This window comes from Zosterops lateralis (genome assembly GCF_965231275.1).
Source record: "Zosterops lateralis genome assembly, chromosome: Z".
Taxonomy (NCBI): domain Eukaryota; kingdom Metazoa; phylum Chordata; class Aves; order Passeriformes; family Zosteropidae; genus Zosterops; species Zosterops lateralis.
This window is the reverse complement of record NC_139800.1, coordinates 40,844,724-40,865,215: the sequence shown is the minus strand read 5'-3', so window position 1 is coordinate 40,865,215 and position 20,492 is coordinate 40,844,724. Positions and strand designations below refer to the sequence as shown.

The 20,492-nt window shown below is 36.7% G+C and overlaps 1 protein-coding gene across 1 annotated transcript in view; it reads left to right on the top strand.

Annotated features, from left to right (window-relative positions):
- Positions 1 to 1,444: 1,444 nt before the first annotated feature.
- The window catches only part of CNTNAP4 (contactin associated protein family member 4), a gene marked incomplete at both ends in the record, with an annotated part of 202,905 nt that continues 183,857 nt past the window's right edge, over positions 1,445 to 20,492 (top strand). The window contains one exon of the mRNA XM_083883231.1: positions 1,445 to 1,541. Within this exon, the coding sequence (XP_083739357.1) occupies positions 1,445 to 1,541 (97 nt within the window). The remainder of the gene's footprint in view (positions 1,542 to 20,492) is intronic.

The window sequence follows — 20,492 nt, the reverse complement described above, 5'->3', positions numbered from 1 at the left end:
GTCATGTACTGTCATAGTAAATTCTGCCAAAACATAGAAGGTTCATACAGTGTAAACGCTGAGAAGCAGCAGTGAAGGTGCCATAGATGTGGTCCTTTCATGCAGCTTTTACCCTCACTTATGTCACGACTTTGCTAGCACACAGTTAAATCTCTCACACTGGAGAAATAATGTCTTTAGAGTTAGTGTACACACTGTTTTGCAAAAAACAAAAGAAAACAAAACAAAGAAAAAAACCCTAAAAACCTGAAAAAAACCCCACAAAACCCAAAACAAAACAAAACAAACCCCAACAAAACAAAAAACCAGAAAAACAACAACAAAAACAAACAAACAAAAACCCACCAAAAACAAAAACACCCCCCCCCCAAAAAAAAAAAAAAAACCAACAACAACAACAAAAAAACCAACCAACCAACCAAAACAAAACCCCAGAAAAACCAAACCACAGAAAATCCCGAACCAAACCCACACATTTTTAGGACATAGTTTGAATATAATGACTTAAAATTCCTCTGAAGCTCTTTCTCAAATGAAGCTACTTCCCAAGCACAAGCAATAGGAGTTTAAAGTGAGCTTTCTAAAAGTATAGGAAGCAAAGCACTCTATGTGGTATTTGGGGGATAAAGTATTTTGGGAAAGCCATGTGCAATCATACGTTCATATTATGTTTAGGTGTTCAGGCTTAGGAGTTGAGAATGCAATTCTTTAATGCCAGCATTAATAGCGATAAAGCGCTGCAGGGACAGCGGTGGTGCCCTTTTCTGAGGGGCAGTCAGTCAATCACTCCTCAAACACAAACAAGCTGCAGGTTTTACTCGCAGGCTTGGGTTCTCTGCGACAGGCAAACCGCTTTCCTTTGAGAGAGCAGAACTTGAAACGCTTTTGCAGCTGAAAATGTGAAAAAAAAAAAAAAAAAAAAAAAAAAAAAAAAAAAAAAAAAAAGGCAAGCAGACTCAGGAGAGGCTGGGCACAGGCAGAGGCAGGGGCAGAGGCAGAGGCAGCGGTGCCGAGGCGCAGCAGACAGCAGGCAGCGGGCAGCGCCGGGCCGGGCGGGCAGAGGCAGCGCTCGCTCCCGCGCCGCCCAGCACCGCCCTCGCGGGCCCGGCTCCCCCCACCCCGCTGCCGGGACTGCCCAGCGCCCAGCGCCCATCGCCCATAGCCGTGCCCGGCCCGCCAGCAGCGCCCTGCCCGCCCCGGCCCGGCCCGGCCCGCCCGCCGCAGCCCCGGTGCCTCCCACTGCCGGCGCTGGGAGAGTCTCGCTCCCGCTCCTCAGGGCTCGCTGCCGCGAGAGCAGAGGCGGCGGTGCGCGCGGGTGCCGGGAGCGCGGTGAGCGAGGGGCTGCCCGGGGGAGCTCCCCGGGGACGGGCGGCCAAAGGGGCAGCAGCAGAGCTGAAGTGCAGCGCAGCGGTTCCCGAATACTCTGGTTCTTTTGGGTGCCTCGATGAATGTGAACATGGATTTTGTCACTGAAATCTTCCTGAGGCTGCTCTTTCTCCTGTCTGTTTATCGGCAGCGTATGGCAGTGGCAGGGAATAAATGTAAGTACTGCGTATGATTTAAAACTCAATCCAGAGTGTTTTGAAAACTTCCGGGATTATTTTTTTTTCCATTTAGAATAAATTTAATTTTTGAGACAAACCTTTATGCTTCGAGATCATGTCAGGAAGCTGCTAGCCTGAAAATGTTCTAAAACTCTTCTCTAGATGTTTTGTCGTGAGTCTGTGTACCGAATGTTGTTTATAAAGCTTACTGTGTAAGAGTGCCTGAAAGCAGCATTTTGCTAGGGGATGCTTGTTCAGCCGTATCTTCATTTTTGTTTTCTCTTTTGAAGTGCAGTATTTTCCAAGGAATTGTGTCTTACATGGAAATTACTGGCAGACTTCTATTGTGCAATGTTCCTATTGTGTAGTGGGTTTTAGCATTTGAAAATTTTGAAAGCTGGTATCTGCATATCCTGGATTAAGCTGGCACTCAACTTTAATGGCAATCACAGTGCAGTTCAAAAGCAGTAGAAATGTAACAAGGAAAAATGTGTATAGCAAGACTTTAAGGTCTCTGCATTGATTGCTTAGGGAGTATTGTACATGCATGACTACAGAGGAGAATGCTAACAGTTACAATAGAAAGTTTTATTTTTTTAAATGAGTTAGCCAGTAGAGTGCTATCACAAAATAAAGACCATGATTACAGTTTTAAGGACAGTCTTGCTCTCTAGGAGACAAATCATAGATAGATAGGTACACACAAGCACACAGACACACACACATATGTATATGTATCTGAAAATCTCTGTTTCCAGTGTTGGATTGGGTTAATTCTCTTTAAATTAAAAAAGAAAAAACTTTTTCAGAAATTAATTTTCAGGGCTTTTACAATCCAGTAATAGAACTGAGTTGTTCTTGTTTCATTTGATTTAGCTTCAGTAATCTGAAGGATTTCATTTTGTGTTCTGTGGCAGTGCAGTAGCCTAAATGCCAGATGCTCATAACCTGAACGGAGCATATTTTCTCCCCTTCCTGTTAAGGCACTGGTTGTGCATCACCGGAATGAGAAGGGCTAAAGTAATGCTTCTATGGGAAGAAAGTGTATGCCAAAGCAATGAGGAATGTTCAAGAATAACCTTACAGCCCAGTGACAGGGGACAGCTCCCTGGAAACATTTGAGCCATGGCAGAGAAGTTTGAAGTGCTCAATGGATCTATAGCCTAGGGTTTAGCATATGGATGGTTTGTAAACTAAACATGCTCCCATGAGCCAGACATTCACGTTGCAGCACTAAAATGATCTTGTGCTGTCATTCAGTAATGATATCTCATTTGATACTCAAGTGCATAGTGTAGCCCTAAACATGAATACTAAGTTCCTCTTGTTAAACACCCTGCTGCAATCCAGTCACAGCTTTAATTCTCTTCATCATTCTGCATTGTACAGTTTATGAATACATCCATTTTCACAAGACCATGATAATTGAATTGCACATTAATAGCATTTGGCACTATGCACGGAACTAAATCAGTTGCTCACAGAGAGGCATATTAAAACCATTGCAAAAAAGACTTGCATCACACAGCAAAGCGGTGAAGCACTAGAGGTCACTCTTACAATTTAGGAAGCAAGGTTTGAAGAAGAGGCTCAAGCTTCTTTCCAGTATAGAATTCTGAAGGATAAAACAAATCAAGTATAAAATGCATTTACTACTGGCTTTCTCAGATACAGGGCAAAATCCTGTGTCAAATGATTGAATTGAATTAACAGATTTTTTTTCAAGTATATGCTAATAAATTCAAATATTTTTTATTTAGGTATAATTCTGACTTTTTTGTTTTAGGAATAATTTTTATTTAGGAATAATTCAGACAATTCTGGATAATTTGACTATGTCAAACACTCATCTGAATTGAAAATACAAGAACTCTGCCCAAGCTACAGGCGAGATATTATTATGGGAAGAATAAATTAAATATTTAAATTAAACAATGAACAATAACCTATGGAGAGAACTTGGTCAGCCTAACACATATTGTTCATTTTCAATGTCTAATCTGGAAAAAAGTCCCTCTATGTATTGCTTTGGAAATGAAAATTTCTGTAGGAGTAGCAGTTTGTTTTAGAAGTGACAGTTTACATCTGAAGTAGTATGGTATGAATTTTGATAGCATGTTACTGTTCAAAAAATTACCTTAGAAGAAAAGGTTTTTCGTAATTACTGATTATGGTAGATCCATGCAGGAGCCATTATTTACCTACTTGAACTTTCTTTACTCCTTTCTTCTTGTGATGTTAACCAGGAATTGAAATCCTTTTCAGTGAGTACTTCTACTATTCACATTAATGTATTCAAACACATTTACAAAACTAAGTAAAGTTTAATTTTCTTGAATTAATTTGATGGCTAGATTTTCCAATAGACTGCAATTCATCCAAGACAATAGGACAGGTTTTTAATTTTTCCTCCGTATTAATATATCTTACTTGTTTTAATTTTATGGTTCTTTCTATAGTAAGAGATCCTGAATACTTAAGTTTTGCTTTGCCTTTAAGGCCAGCAGCCAGTAAGAAAAGACAAAATTACAGACCTTTAAATGTCGTCTTGAATATTTACAATGTTGTCATTGGTAATATTACTATATCAGTTGTCCAAAGAAACTTTCTTAGATCAAAAATTGATGTGTTCAGAAATATTTCTGTCTTAAAGAAATCACAATATTCCTCTTTTGAGTAAAATGATTTTGAAGTTCTTGGGTTGTCAGGAGCTAACAGACCTTAAAATCTCAAATATGAAATTTTATTTCTAGGGTCTTATTTTGTGGTTTATTTGTTTCCCCTGGAAATTAACCCTGATGCTTCAAACCAAGAGAAGTAAAAATTAGTACTGAAATATTGAATATTTTGAAAGTTCTGTAGTGGTACTGCTTAGAGGTTTCCTATGCTTTATTCCTCCCAAAGAATTGCACTTCCAGTGTAGTTGAAAGAAGTTTGAAGTGCACAGCCTTAGTAAGTAATCGTATAAGGTCAAGTGTGAGTTTTAAATGAAAGATTAAAGCAAGTACTGCTGGAAGTTTTTTCCACTAGAGCTATGAGACATTTTTATTTTATTGGTAACTGTCTCTACTGTTGTAAATCAACAAGTTACTAAATCATCACTTAAGACCCTGCTAGAAATTGGTACTCCAGTAGGTGCAGGGTTTTCTTTAGAGGTAAAACTCTCTAAAACTGAAGTGTTGCAGAAAACATAATTAAACTGTCTATACACATCAAGTCAGCTGTGACTAAAAATTATTAAGGGAAATTGTACAGTGAATAGAAATAAAGAGGAATTGGGGAGTTTCCATGCAAATTCTCACTTCTGCATACCTACTTCTCTGTGTTAAAACTCTCCAGTTTTACAGAAGCTGTTATGAATTCAGATTTTCACATGTGTACTATGATGACCACGATTTCTATAAATGCATAAATGCTTATTATTATTATTACTATTATTATTATTACTACTGCTGTCGCTACTACTACTACAACTACTACTACTATGATTGCTGTTGATTTTATTTTATATTATGGGAATTTCTCATTAATGCTAGATGAGAGGACCTGTCTAAAGCTGACCAAGAATGACTGTTCATGAAACTGAAGTTTTCAAATAGGAATGAATGAACACAAACGTTGATTTTACCATCAGATGCAAGTCATTGTACAAGTATTATCCTCTGGGAAAGGATTGCTTGCTACAAGGAAAACACTGTATATTAATTTTGAAATAAACACCATTCTGATATTAATCATTGGTGCCAAACAGTTCCATAGACTAACTGACAATTTTATGGAATTGCATTAAAAATATACTGAAGTGCTGTTTATCAAAACCAATTTAATTTAAAATTTAATTCTTTTACTGTTAGCTTGTGGTTGATGTGAAGGGGGGAGGAGAAAATAGTCACTTCCTTAATTTTCTTTTAGCCTCATTGATATTTATTTTCTGTTTATTATCATCTATCACTGCTGTGAGAGAGCAGTGGAGACCTCATCAGAGATCAGGCCATCTCTGGGCAATTATTTACATGAATAAAACATTACAGACATCTCGAGTATTTTTGGCATGTTTGTACAGTAACATCAAAAACTTGTATCAACATCAAATCTAAACTAATACTAGAAGAAAAGTCTATAATTTTTTTTTCAGAGTTTAAAGGCTTTGAATTCACAGAAAAGCCTTGGATTGATTACACTGAGTATAATCAACAATTCACATCCCATTGCTCTAGGCCTTAAAATTCCCATTAATACACGTGTTCCTGAGCCCAGTCAGCAGGATGGATGGAGCAAACTTGGTCATGATTGGAAGACTCATGATCGGAGGAAAGTGAGAGACAAGTAATGACAAGTAATTCTCAAAGTATGATAGAATCAACCACAGGAAGAAAATGCAGTAGGTCATATGTTAATTATTTATTACATTTGTTGTGTAGGTTAGGACATACTGTATTTTGATTAAATGCTGGTTAGAAGTTCCAGAGGAAGCATTAACTTCTTCATGTCTTTGTAAATATTTAGTCGTGGCCATTCTGCTTTCTTTCTTTCTTACATAAGAGTATGTAAGCTTACGTCTATGTTCATCCACAAGAAAGACAACTTCTGACTAAGGCGATTTGCCTAAGTCTCATAAAATAATGCATGCTTCTATCATGGTATATGAGGTACAAAGCTCAAGTTTAATATTCTTTCCAGACATTTCTCTGTTGAATTAGAAAAAATTCCACAAAAAAATAGTTTGTGATATATTTATAGGTCTGTGGTGTTCTAACTCCAACCATCAACCAAACCCAACATAGCCACTCAGTGCTTCTCCCACCAGCAATTCAAGATGAAGAAGGGTAAAGGAAAACTTGTGGATTGAGGAAAGTTGAACTTGATGATCCTCATAAGTCTTTTCCAACTCAGAATGTTCTGAAATCTTGTAATTCTCTGCGTAGAAAAAGAAAAAGTCACATACACAAGCAAAGTAAAACAAGGAATGCTTCCACCACTTCCCATGGGCTGGTAGGTGTTCAGCCATCTCCAGGAGAGCAGGGCCCCTTCACATTTAATGGTTACTTGAGAATACAAATGACATCACTCCAAATGTCCCCCTCCAACCCTTCCTCCCCCTTCCCCCAATTTTATTTGCTGAGCATGATGCTGTATAGTCTGGGGTATCACTGTGGTCAATTTGGATCACCTGTTCTGGTGGTGTCTGCTCCCAGCCTTCCATGCACTCTCAACTTCCTTGCCATTGTGGCAGTACAAGAAGCAGAAAAGATTTTGACTCTGTGTGAGCCCTGCTCAGCAATAAAAATAAAAGATAAAAAATCTCTGTATTATCAGCTCTGTGTTCAGCACAAACCCAAAACACAGCTCCATACTTGGCACTGTGAAGGAAATTGACTCTACCCCAGCCAAAACCAGCACAATAGCTCATATAACATACTTGCCAGTATTCTGTATACTGATTCATCTTCTGAAAATCTTCAACAATCTCACCTTCTAACAAGTTTTAGCTGAGAAAAAATAGGCCGAATATTCCCCCATCTGTTCTCAATTCTGCTACCTCCCCACTCCAGACAAACAAATCGAAGAACAATTGAGTAGTCAAGAAGCATTAAAATACTTATTTTCTTTCCCCCTCAAATAAACCTGTGCATTGGTGCTGCATGTAGATCTGAGACTTTACTGTGCTGTATCACATAGGATTGTGGGAAGGTTAGAATTGCTTCTCAGTGCTTTTAATGTTTAATGTTAGCTGCTCAAAACTAACAAGGTGATAACAGAGGTGGGAGCTGTTGGAGCCATCACTAATTCAAAGGGCTTTCCTTCCTAGAACACTCCAGGCAACTTCTTAAAAATGGTGAAGAAATAACAAGTACTAAAATTAATCATGTCTGTGTCTGTCACTGACTCCAGAAGTGCACATTATCTTTAAGATGTTTCTGAAAAGAAAAGTTAAAATTTGCTTTTCCCTCTGAGTTTCCAGTTGTTTTATGAAGAGGGATGGAAAAGCAAAAACAATAGTGAAAACATTGATTATGATGAGTTTCTGTACAATTGCTCATATTCTGTTAAGTGTTTTGGTAAATTAATCTGGTAGTTCTTAAATATAGAATTTCTTTGTAACTTGTAATTTTGACAGTCAGGGCCTATGTGTGACTTCTAGATTAAAAATTGAAGAAGAGATGTCTTTCTCAGTATACTGATATATGTTAGATAAATATCATTATAACAAGGGCTGTCTTGCTAAATTTGATAAACAACATAAAACAAAAAGGAGAAAGAGCATGCTGTCAAGATGAAAATGTTTTGCTCTATTTGTTTGTAAAAAATGATGCACCTTTACCGCTACGGTTTAGCCAACTGTGGTTTACTGAAATTTTACCTCAGCAATGTTTTATGTCTATGTATTTTATCATTCTTACTTATATGTCTTGTGTTTGTTGTTTGTATATGTGCAAGTATACCATTACAGGCTGTTACACTCTATAGAGTATCTGTGAAACACAGTGTCTGATTGGTGTCCAATTATTTTGCTTTTCAGAAGAAAGTTTTAAGTATTTACTACAAATTAGTATGCTGTTTTTTACTGACCAAAATATTGTGTGGACATGAGGTAAAAACTTTACTGCCTGAAATCTACTTTATAAGTATTTGTAATGCAATAATTTGAAAAGTGATTGAAATCCTGAAAACTTCATTTAAAGTAGATTAAAGTTAGGAACAACAGAATTATTATTTAAATATCATACTCAGATGTTAAACAAATGAAGAAAACTGCCTCTAGGGCTCTAACTCTCAAAGGATAGAGAAAAAAATACGGTTAGAAAATCTATCCAGCTGGGTAGTGGGTCTAATAACTTTGCATTAAGTAGATCTTGTTATTTAGTTGTGTTCAAGAATAAGTTATTGCTTGTTCCTTGCTGTTCAAAGCAAGGAAGCTTGCTCCTTGTCTGTTTGTTTCTATAATATTATTTTAGCAATTAAAATATTTGCATATGGAGTCTTGAGAGAAAAGTAGGCTAGAAAGAGTACGTTGGAATATTTGAATTTATTTTTATTACTTTATCATTCTTTTTTCAGCCAAATGCTGAAGAAGATCTTGCACTTTTTCAGGTATTTCTCTGTCCTCCTCTAAATCTAAGTAGAAAATGTTTTTCAAAACCTTAGCTGTTTCTAGAAATAAGATTTTATAATTTTTTTCTGATTATATTTAATATTTGCTACAAGAAATCCCCATCTGTATTTGCTTGACCTGTTAGGAGTTATTGTGTAAGAATACCTTTATAGAAAATTTCTAGAAAAACTAAAGAAAAGTCTCATTAAATATTTGGTTAGATAGGATACAAAAAATATTAGTCAGATAGCATATAATCTAATAAACCTCAACTGAAGAGAAAACAGAATACATTGTTATTAAAGAAGGCCTGGAGCAGAGGTTTTGAGCAAGACAGCAAGAGTAAAACCTTTTGAGGGGAACATGCACAATAAAAGTGATGCTCTAGACAAACTGAGCTGCATACAGGGAGCCCGAAACACTGGTTTAGTTCACCTGCAGCATTCTGCTGTAACCTGAGTTAAATTAGGCTGAATATGCTTGATATGGATATTCTACAGCTATCTGAAAATTTTGAGGGGAGGGGTTAAGTTGGTTCCTTCAGGATTACTAATTATGTTAGAGACCAGATGATGTTAAATGCTATGGAGGAAAATAGTAATTTGAAGCTCAAGACTTTGGAATTAGAAATAGAATTATAGATAAGCAGGGAAAGGGAGAATTTAATTGTTTCATTTATTTGCAAATGTGGCTTACTTTTGAGATACATGACTAACTTCTCTCTTCTGCAGAGACAGGAAAATTGGGATTTATCTTTCTGAAACTAAAAATCTGAAACTTAGATACTTGCATCTGAGCTAGATAAATCCCTTTCTGGTAATATGAAAGGAAAAAAAATATATCTTAGGTGAAGAAGTCACGACAAAGATGGAAGGAAGAAATCACATGCAAAGGCAATTAATTTGCGGTATAAAAGTGCCATTTGGTTCACTACTGATTATGACTTAGCCTAAGTAACTAGGTCATTTATACGCTTTGTAGACATCTACACTAGATGAGATGGGTTCCAGTTCTGTCAAAATATCTTACTGTAAATAATTTTAGAAAAAAGTGTACAAGGCTGTATTGATTATTGTCTACAGGTGATTACTGTACAAGTTATACTACCTGGCAACTCATTCATATTTCCTGTTAAGACTCCCTGAGTCTACTTTTTTTGTGTTTGGTAACAAAGGTTCTCCTGGATTTCCCAGGAGTTAAGGCTGCCACTATTGCTAGTACTAGACAAAATATAAGGACTAGTTGAGGAGCTGGAAATGTCCTACCAGTGAGACTGTCTTTCATTCCTGGAAGTGTGAAGATGTTTTGACCATAGAGAATGTTCTGGTAAAGTGCAATCTCATTAAATTAAATAAGCTGAAACTGACTGTTCTATCCACAGTCTGATCTTTCCACCCCTTTGATAAACCATGACTAAAGCTCCATTTTAACCCCAGTCTTGTCAAAACCTGTAGGGTTGCTTTTTGGTTTGTTTTTTTTTTTTTTTTCCCCTTCTGAAGAAAGCATAGAGTGAAAGAGAATCTATTATGAAAAAAAACCCCAGAACCCTCTACAGCATTTATTTTCATAAACCAATAATAAAACAAATAAAAATATCCTGGTACTTTTATTGTTACTTTAAAGCCTTTCTATCTTCCAGACTGACTGTTATTTAGATTAGGAAGGCTTTTTAGGCTTCAGCCAGTAAGCTGTGGCTCTCACTATAATTTCTAGTCAATGACTGGAAGCGAAGCCTCTCTGCTGTGCAGTAGTCTAGTTTGCAATAGTTTTGTGATCATAGTGAAATTTGGCTACCCTTCTTTATTTATAAGAATAAAAAATATTTAGTAATTGGGTTGGTTTAATTTTTTTTTTTTTTTTTTTTTTTTTTTTTTTTTTTTTTTGTGTGGAGGGATTGTTTTTGTTTCAATTAAAAATAGCACTGAATCTTCTTATCCTTATTCTTTGTAACTACAGCTCCTAGGGAAATCAATGGGAACTTTGCCTAAATAAATAATGAATTGAAGCTTTAGAAAGAATAAGCTGAATATTAATTCAACAGTGATATGCTGCATAGTTTGAATATAACTGATCTCTTTATTTCCTTTCTAAGTACCAATACTTTCGCTGTGCCTTGTTTGGAGGACGCAGATACACAGCTGTATAACAAACAAGAATTACTCATTTGTCCCACTTGACAAAAAATAAATATGAGAAGAAAAAGAATTTAGAATTTAGAATTTTAGCTAGTTCCTATGGTTGGGGAATTTCTATGCCTGTAGCAAGAAACTACTGCTATTTTTCTGAGCCAATGGTAGCTTTTTGAAAAAAAACTATCAAGATGATTGATTTTAATTTTTAAGGGTGAAATAGCCCTTAAAACTAAATTCTTTCAGGACTATCTGGATGCAATGGAGCACACTGACGATTGCTGAGCTGTGCCTTGCAATTGATAAAGTATGTTGCAGTAAACTCTTAGTTTTATCAGCCTGAGTGTGGAGGTTTTAGGACTGTTTTTCAGTTGCACCACGCCAGCAGGCTCTGGAGCTCCACCATACCCATCAGAGATTACATTTCTGTCCTTGAGCAAAGTCTGTTTTGGAGACTACTTTTCCAAACAGTAGGCATGTCCTCCAGTAATTAAGACTCAGAATGAACCAAACTCTTGGAGAAAGGAGAGATTGTCATTATACTTGTTTGCAAATACCCATAATTTTACTCCTAACATACTTGCTCTTACATAAAAAAGTTTTGTAAACATGTATGTATGTCACTGAATATGTTTCTCTTCCTGTAAAACAGCACAAACAGAACCATGGTGCTTTGTAATCTCATTTCCTGGTGTACTTATGGAAGATCTAGAGAGCAGTGGTTAGCCTGGCACAAGAGATGATTATGACAGGGTTTTTCTCAGGGTACAGTTCTGTAAAATTGTTATTTGGATGTCCAGGAAAATAAAATACAAAAGGAATTCATTAATAGATCAAACAGCTACCAAACCTTTGTTAGATTTTGATAGATCCACTGTTACTGTAAGAGACTATAAATGTGCTTTTATATCTGGGTAAAATTTGCAGTGCATATAACAATAATTAAGTGTAAAACTCTCACCTAGACACAGGTGACAGGTTAAACATAGCTATTGCATTGTCCTGAAGAATCCTTTCAGTTATGATAGGAAATATGTAAGTTTTTTTTATGGAATATCATTTTAGCATCTACTCCTTTTATATGGTTAATGTGTTTGGAGTATGATGATGTCTTTCTTTTTTTTCATTTTTCTTTTGTAAGGGCTCAAAACCTCTGATCTCTACTCAACATGTTTTGACTTTTGTGAACATTGCCTCATAGATCACCCTTATGTTGTATAGCTGTGCTTTACTGTGTTCTGATTCAGTCTCTGTGGACAGGAAAATAAAGAATTTAAGAGTTAGAGATTGGGATAAAGAAAGTTGGTGTGCAAGTGACCATATGTACATTTCTGTGCTGTCTGCAATGAAGTGTTGTTATTTTTGAACCCTTTGCAAATTGTCTTCATCTCTTTGCCAGTTTGCTCTTCGTAGCCCAGAAGTAGTAGATATCCAGTGAGACTGCTCCAAATTTAGAGTGATGGGTGAGTGAAGGATTTGCAGTTATGCAGAACTTTATCTCTGATCTACTTAGGAAATTGCAGTCGGAAACAAGCTTTTTTCCCCCATCTTGTGTCATGTTGGGGCTGCGCGGTGGTAGGGTAGGCATCTACCATGGAAGATAAGTCTTTCTTTTTTTATCTCTGCAGCGATTACGTGGAAATTTGACAAAATTCTGCTTCTTGGGAACGATGGTAGTGTATTCTCTGTGGATATTCTACACAAGTAAAGATTGAGAAATTCTAACAGAGAATTCTCTGATCTAACTCTCACTTCTAGTAAAGTGTGCATGTGTGATGGAGGTACCAAAGAGATGGTCTCTGTTTTGATGTTTCTGATATATTTTTGTAATGTCTCAGTGGAAGTGTTTCTAAGATAATGCCTCAGGTGTTGAAAACGTACGTTGAGTAGAATCAAATTATGTCAAGTTTCAGTGCATAGTTGTGCATATTTGAATATTACAGATTTAAGGATATTATTAAAAAGTCTACCAGTGCTATGAATGTGATGTTCATATTTAAGTGTTAGCTTTTATATGTATCCTTATCTTGTTGAATGCTTTAGTGCTGTCTCAACAGTTTGTGTTTTTAATGAGAGGTTCATATGTTATAATTTACTGATTGCATAGATATTTATAGTCTTTATATTATTTTTGTGGTTTTAATTAATGTAGAAGGACATTCGAAAAATAACATCCCAGACAGGACATATGTCCTTTTCTCAATAATTCACAATGAGTAAATGTAATTAACCTTAAACCTGGAAGACCCACACTCATGAGAATTTTTAAATGTTTCTGTCATCCTTCCTACCCTGTCTCTTGCCAATAAAGAGCTATGTGTAGGAGAAAGTGGTGATGAAGACGCTGTTCCTCTGACTTTGGAACCCCACTGCTAAAAATACGTTAGAACCACTTTTGCAGTAATGGACAATTTCAGTCAGAAAATCAGGTATTGTTTGGTACAAATTCTTTTTTTCAGACTAGAACATTCTAAGATATTGGATGTCTCTTAAACTGTAATTTTTCATAAAACATAACCAGGTAAATAGATGGTAAATAGCAGTGGGTGGTAATCACTTCTTGGAGTATAAATAGTGGTCTATTTTATAATACCTTTTAATTTCTGCCTAAAAAATATTTGACAGATAGCATCTTGCTCCACTTAAAGTTATTGTAAGCAAATAATTCAGTGTAATATTTCCAGAAATTAATCTATCAGCACTGAGAGAAGAAATACTATGCTATATCAGTATTCTCAGTATTAGAATATGGAATTTTTATGATAGCGGAGTTTTGTTATTCTGTCAGACTAAACAGAAATTTTATTTTCAAAGACTAACTGCGTGACTCAGAAGAAAATAAAACATTTTTTGAAATAGTAAGCGATCTTCTGCTTAAACTACTGTTGGGGAATTTTTATTTTATCTGTCAAGGCATGTAAAACACATGTTCATGCTTAAATATGTATTTAAAAATATAACTAATGAATGGCACAGTGAACAGAATCCCACTTAAATAAGTGCTTCTGAAACAAGTCTGCGTAGATGCCTCTTGAGACAGATTCCTTCTAACCACTTGCCCAAGTACCAGCCCTGTGAGTAGTCACACCTCAGCCCACCCTTGATTCCAGGCCTTCTTCCAGTTCTGCTGCCCGAATGTGGGCCCTTGCAGCTATTTCTGGATTGCTACAAGACAGTAGGGAGTTGTGTATTTGGCAGTCTTGCTCCTAGACTGTTACTTACTTCTAAGACATTCTTGCTCTCTACACAAAATGATTTCTCAGTCACAATTTTACTACTGATGACCAGTTAGAATTTGACTTTCCCCTTTCCACTTTTGTACTTGTGTAGCTTTGTAGGTAACTGTTTTTATACTGTAGCTTGGAAGTCTGATTTTCTGGCTCAAATGTTAAAATAGAATTTGTACCTAACTTACATCTAATACTATGGTTGAAAGTGTAGAATGTGGACAGGGGCAAACCACACATGCCCATGTCTTAGTTTACTGTACTTTCAAATAATATTAAAATTGAAGAGTGATGCCTCCCCAGATTTTTTTAGGACTTGAAAATTCATTCATTTATTCTAGAAATATTTACACTTCTATGTAGAATTTTTGGGTTTTAATTTTTTTAAAAATAAAAAATATATGTATGTTGTTTTAAAATTGACTCAGTCTTAGATCTCTTTACGATGGTGGAGTAGTATGAAATAATGTTATATGATCAGTCAAAACAAAGGTTTGTGGAGCCAGACTGTGAGGGATACTCTTATTTCATAAACTCCTTCAATTGCGTTTTGTAGACATCAGAAATTCAGATGCTTGATTATTTCAATTACTGTGGCTTCATTTGTTTCCCTGGCAAGTTTTCCGAGAGTTGGAATTATCTCTATTTCTGATACATGATTTGGCTGCCATGATAGGCCTTGGCCACTCTGCTCATTGCTGTTTCTTATATCAGTGAGAAATGTGCAGTTTTCATAGGGAATGAGTAGATGGATCCTTTGAACTTGAAAGTCATGCATATATTTGAATATTTGAATCAACAACTCCTAAAAAAACGAAGAGCCTAATAGTCACTTGTCCTAGTTTAGGGCAAATTTGGGAGGAAACCTCCAAATGGAGTTCTTCTGGAGAAGCAAACCCAAATGGCTCCTCCCTCACAGCCGATCCAGGAAAAGAACTTCCTTGGAGAAAAGTGGAAAAAACTATTTATTTAACAAACAAACTGCCCACAAGCATAAGGAATGAATAATATGAAAAAATAAAACCTCTCACTGCTCTGAAGAGAGATGGCAAAACTGAGAGAAGTCCTTGCTATGGGTTAGCTCAGCGCCCTCAGTCTCTTATCAGTCCCTTCAGTGCCGAGGTCCAGGTGCCGGTGGGCCACAGCATGAGATCCCGGTCCTCCTCTGGGTTTTTCAGTCCAGAGCAGATTTAAATAGTCCCAAGAAAAAGGAAAAAAAGAGTCCAGGAATCTTCTTTGCCTCATCTAGCTAGACTAACTAAAAGGAAAAAAAAAACCATCTCTGGCCGCTGTCCATGCGTTCGATGAACACACAATCCCAAGGACAAAGAGGAAATGCAGAGTAGTGAACAGTTTTTCAAAACAGTGTGCTTCTTCTTTCCCTGCTCACTCTCAGAACCAGTCTTAAAGGTACAGAACATACAGCACACACAGAACAGATGATAGGGGATACAGGCATCATAGTCGCCCTATGACATCTCTAAACCTGTGTACTGCTGATAGCCAGTCTGTAATACATTGTCTGTGTATTAGCAAATGGGTTTACTCACAGTGGTTGGCTGTGTATGTCAGCAGTGCATGCACAGTGTTACCACTTTGTGTAGTTTTTATCGTGGCTTTTGATATTTTACACCCTCTGTGTAACTAAGTCCAGTATTCAAATAGTTGCACAAAGTGAAGTCTTTCCAATGACTTTTTAAAGAATTAATCTTTCTAATTGCGGAAAAGAATAAAACAACCTAATGAGTTATCTCAGCAAAGGGATGAAATATCTGTGTATGGCTCTAAAGGATTTTGAGTCTGAGTCCATTCTGGGCTCCCAATCCATCCTTGTCTAAGGAAAGATTTCTGCAGGAACCTAGCTGGCATCAGCACCTGTAAAAGAGCAAGAAATTATGGCCTGATTCTTCCCTTGTTTTGAATCTTGCAGTGATTGTGCATCTTAGCTATTTTTTGGTTTTGATTTGAGAATTGGTTTTATCATTGGGAAACTTCAGATAACATTGATTGTATTGTTAGGTGACTCAAAAAGTGGAGAAAAGAAAACCACAAAAGCAAGAAATCTCCAAGAAAGAACTTTTCATCATTTAATTTTCAGGAATTAAACTTCATAGTATTTTTATACATAGTATCAATGAATTCTTTAGGATGGCAAGATTACACTTGTAACTGTACCCACAAATCTATATGTAAATAATTACTTAACAAACCAATGGAGTTGTTTGTTATTATTTTTATAATGGCGATTTTAAAATTTCTTTAAATGATGTTGGTAGCATACATCAGCTTTTTTTCCATGTGTGTCGCACTGCAGAACTCTCTTTGACCTTTATTTTGTCCTCAGTTTTAACATGGTTTTCCTATTGATGTTTGTGTGTTTATATTCACATTTGTGAATATAAACACAGGACACAAGCGATTGAATTGCAGATACTGATGCAGACCCTGACTAAGAATGATCAGGAAAATATCTATTATTACTCTTCAGAATAATTTTCAAAGTTAGTTCTGATATGCATTCACAGTAAAAATACAAATGCCAAACATCCCACACAAACATTTTCTGTGGTTTTTTAGGTGTGTCATTCACAGCTTCTATGTATTGAGCTCACATCTGTAAGAAGGGATGCCTTTCCAAATATCAGAAAACTTCACTTAAATATATCTTTTTCTGTCACTGGTAGAAGTTTTAATAATTTTATGCAACACCATTGAACAAAGTAAAAACACTGATTTATGTCAAAAGAGGAGAAAAATAGCTATGACCTCCTCTAGGTATGTGTGTCTTGATAGTGCTAAGCCCCTCAAAACAGTTGCTTTCCTCGCTACTCCTGCCATAAGTTTAAATTATTGATCTAACAGTAAGAAATACTTGGTTTGATATTATAATTAGGTACTACCTTGAAGAGAAAATGGATAGATAATACTTCAATAATTAGAGCAGGAGCATTCTGTGCAATGACAAGATGAGGGTTTTTTTTAATCGTAGGTAAATTCATTAAGCAATAGTGAAATGCAGTGTTTTTCTAGGCCCTCTGCTATGTTATTAGATCACTCCATTTTTTTTCTCTTAAGTTGAATCACATTTCTTTAAGCGGACAAACAAGATAAGACAGGCAGCTCAACGTAGTCTTTTTGTCTCTACAGTGATTTTTGCAGCGGTGTAGAAATATGAGAAGGCAGCGCTAAACAGAAATGTTCAGCAAGGGATTTTCTTTCCATGCAAATACTGCCTTCATTGAAGAGGATGAAGAAAGACTTGAGAAACTAGGGCCAAGAGAAAAAATGAATTAATTCTGTCAAACAATATGACTCCTCAGAAAAAAACAGCCAAGAGTTCTTTTATCTACTGTATTTTTGAGATTTTAGTATTTGCCAAGAGATTAAGATACAATCTTCAGCCTAAAATGATCCTTTTATTTATAGTTTGAGTAAGCACAACAGTAGATATCTCATACAAATTTTCATGACTAAAAAATTAACATAATGATAAGAAATGTGATAATTACGCTAACAAAGCAGGCTGGTCTTATAACCACGAAGACAAATTTTTTTCAAAATAATCTTTCTTATTGAAAAAAGTTATTGGGCTACAAGATATATTTTGCAAGTAAATTGAAAATTAAGTTATATCTCTAAAGCCTTGTTAATTCTTTAAAAGCAATTTTTAATATGTGGTATTTTTGCAATGTTATTTTAACACAGTATTTTAGTTCTACTGAAATATGAGGGAGTGCAAGATCTTCTTTATTTCTTATATTTCTTCTTGAAAGATCTCATCATAGTTTTGCGATATTCTATTCCAGGAACAGGTTGAAAGGAAGTATTCTTGTTCATTACCTGTGTTTTTCTTTATTTCATGTAAGCAGTTTGAATAGCTTTACTTATTCACATAAATATGATAGTGTTAGCTATCAAAATAAAGCAGGAACTCCTAAGGCTGACTGGCCCAATGTTCCTCATTGACTCTCAATTATAGTGCACTTGCAAACTTTTAAAAACCAAACTTTAAAAAACTTTAAGTCAATGATAATTGACTTAAAGGTCAATTTTAAAAAATTTGGTTTATCTGTTTTTTAGACTTGGTGTTTTTTAGACTTGGTGTTTTTTAGACTTGGTGAGGGGTGGTGTTAAGTCTTGGTTTCATCAGTATATTTTACTGCTTTATAATGTGTTACTTCAATTACTTCAATAGAACTCTATCTGAGCACAAGCAATCAATAGCACTGGATTTTGTTTTCTATCCCACTACTGTATTCTTGCTTGTGAATGTGTAAGGAAAAATGTGAAAATGACTCTTAAAAAAGGAACTTTTTACCTTTCTGTAAATCTCTTAATCCAGAGGGAACAAAATCTTGATTTATTTTTGTCTTGGTTTGAAAGACAGGTGTCCGCTAAGGAAAGCAAGAGCCTCCCTTGGAATGGAAAATGTGGACCCCTTTCCTCTGAATTTTTGTATTTTTTGAAATTAAGAGGCTCTCAGGCAAAGAGAATAGGAATAACAGTTCTTTACTAGCGTGTATAATAAAACAAACAAACAACAACCACAGCATCAACAACAAAGAGCACTGAGAGCGCAGTGACTCCTCAGCCGCCGGCGCTTTCCCCATCAGTGCAGTTCCGGTCACAGCCGGCAGGGGGCGCTGGGGGCTCCCGGCGGGCAGGGCAGGTGTGGTGATTCCCCCGCGCCTGCAGGGGGCGCTGTGGGGTGGGCTCAGGGAGAACGCTGGAATGGCGGCGGGGCCAAGAACCGGGAGGGATGGAGGAGAGGCTTTGCTTCACAAACACCCTGAGGCAGTCCATCTCAGCAGAACTCTCGGAAGCAGCAAACTGGGATGACAGGACTCCTGGGCAGGCAGGGGATGCGGAGCTGCAGTGCTCTGAAAACTCAGAGCGGTGCTGAAGAAGCAGCAGGGGTGGGACAGCGGCGTCCCCGCTCTGAGCAGGGCAGGGAGAGGCGAGCTCAGGATCCCGGACATGTGAGCAGATGGTGAAAAATCCCTCTTTTAGTGAGGGAGGCAATAATAAGGTCCCAGTTCAGTGGCTGCTCTCGTGAGCAGAAGCTCTACTCACGGCAGAGGAAGCAGCTCTGGGCTGGGCTCCAGCAGCAGTGAATTCCCTTCTCTCAGCAGCAGCTCCGACCCTTCTCCTCCAAAGCTGAGAGAGAGAGAGAGGAGCAGCTGCCCCCAGCCCCACCTTTTACCAGCCCAATTCTCAGTATCTCTGCCCATCAGAGAGAAACTCCCAGATGAGAGAAGTGCAACCAGATGCTCTCCTCTCCTGAGATTAGCCATTTCTTTTGTTTTTCTTAAGTAGCCCAGTTGTTGGTGTTTCCTAGCAACTTACAGGAAAAATCCCTAAGTAAAAAGGAACAAAAGGAAAGAAATCAAACCCCAAATAATTTTCTGCTCTGTTTTTCTTTCTTATCTGTCCAGATGATTGAGGGTTGTGAATGGAATGTTATCCACTTGGACTAGCCTACAGTAAATTGTTTATATCCATATCTTTGGGACTTAGGAATGGATTTGTAATTACTCATGTTGAGACATCAATTGAATGTGATGAATTTTAAGCATCCACTTGCTTTTTTACAGTTGTTCATACTTAAAATTTTATATCATCCTATGACTAACTAGTACACTTCAGTCATGTTTGTCTAATGAGCTTCAGATTTGAGCTGAAATTCTTGTTATTTTCTGTCAGGTACATGACCTTGTATTCTCTGATGCCAGACTTCATTCTCTGTTACACTGCCATCACCTAGCTCTTTCTTTTGATATCTTGATTCTGCTCTGTATGAATGACACCTAATTGTACAGGGAGATGAATTCATAAATATATCTGTAGTTTTTGTTTCGTGGTCTTAATGAAATTAAGGAATTCTTTGATTCTGTGATCATTAAGTCATGGGTGGTTTGATTCTTCCCTTCTCAGTATGTCATATTCCTATTTTCCTGTTTTTATGCAGTATGTGGTTTCCTTTTCTCATGTACTCATGAATGACTAGCAATTTCCCGTATAACAATAGATAAAATCAGCCACTGCTTTTCCATCTAAAAATTGCCTGTCACAGAAAACCAGACTACTTTGACATGATCTACATGAGATAAACTTTGTTTCATTTGATCTAGTTTTTGATTTACCTTCATTTTCTCAAATATTCTTTCCTTTCAGAATTTTCCTAAATTCTCTCCTATTCTAAGTCAGATTTACAGATTTTTACTACCAGTTCTATACCCATTCTACCTTTCTGATCTTCTCCTTTCTATATTTTTACTAACACAGGGTTTTGTCCACTTAGTCAGTTCTAATTCACCCTGTTAGATTAGTTTATGGTGCTTTTATTTCCATCTGTAGTACCATGTATTGAGTTTTCAGAATCCAGAGACAGAAACTTCTGAGCAGAGCTGGGGTGCCATAATACACAGCTGTTGACTCTTTTTTTTGTTTTTCATTTATTTACATTATGCATTGTGTTTCAGTATCTTTAGTTATCAGT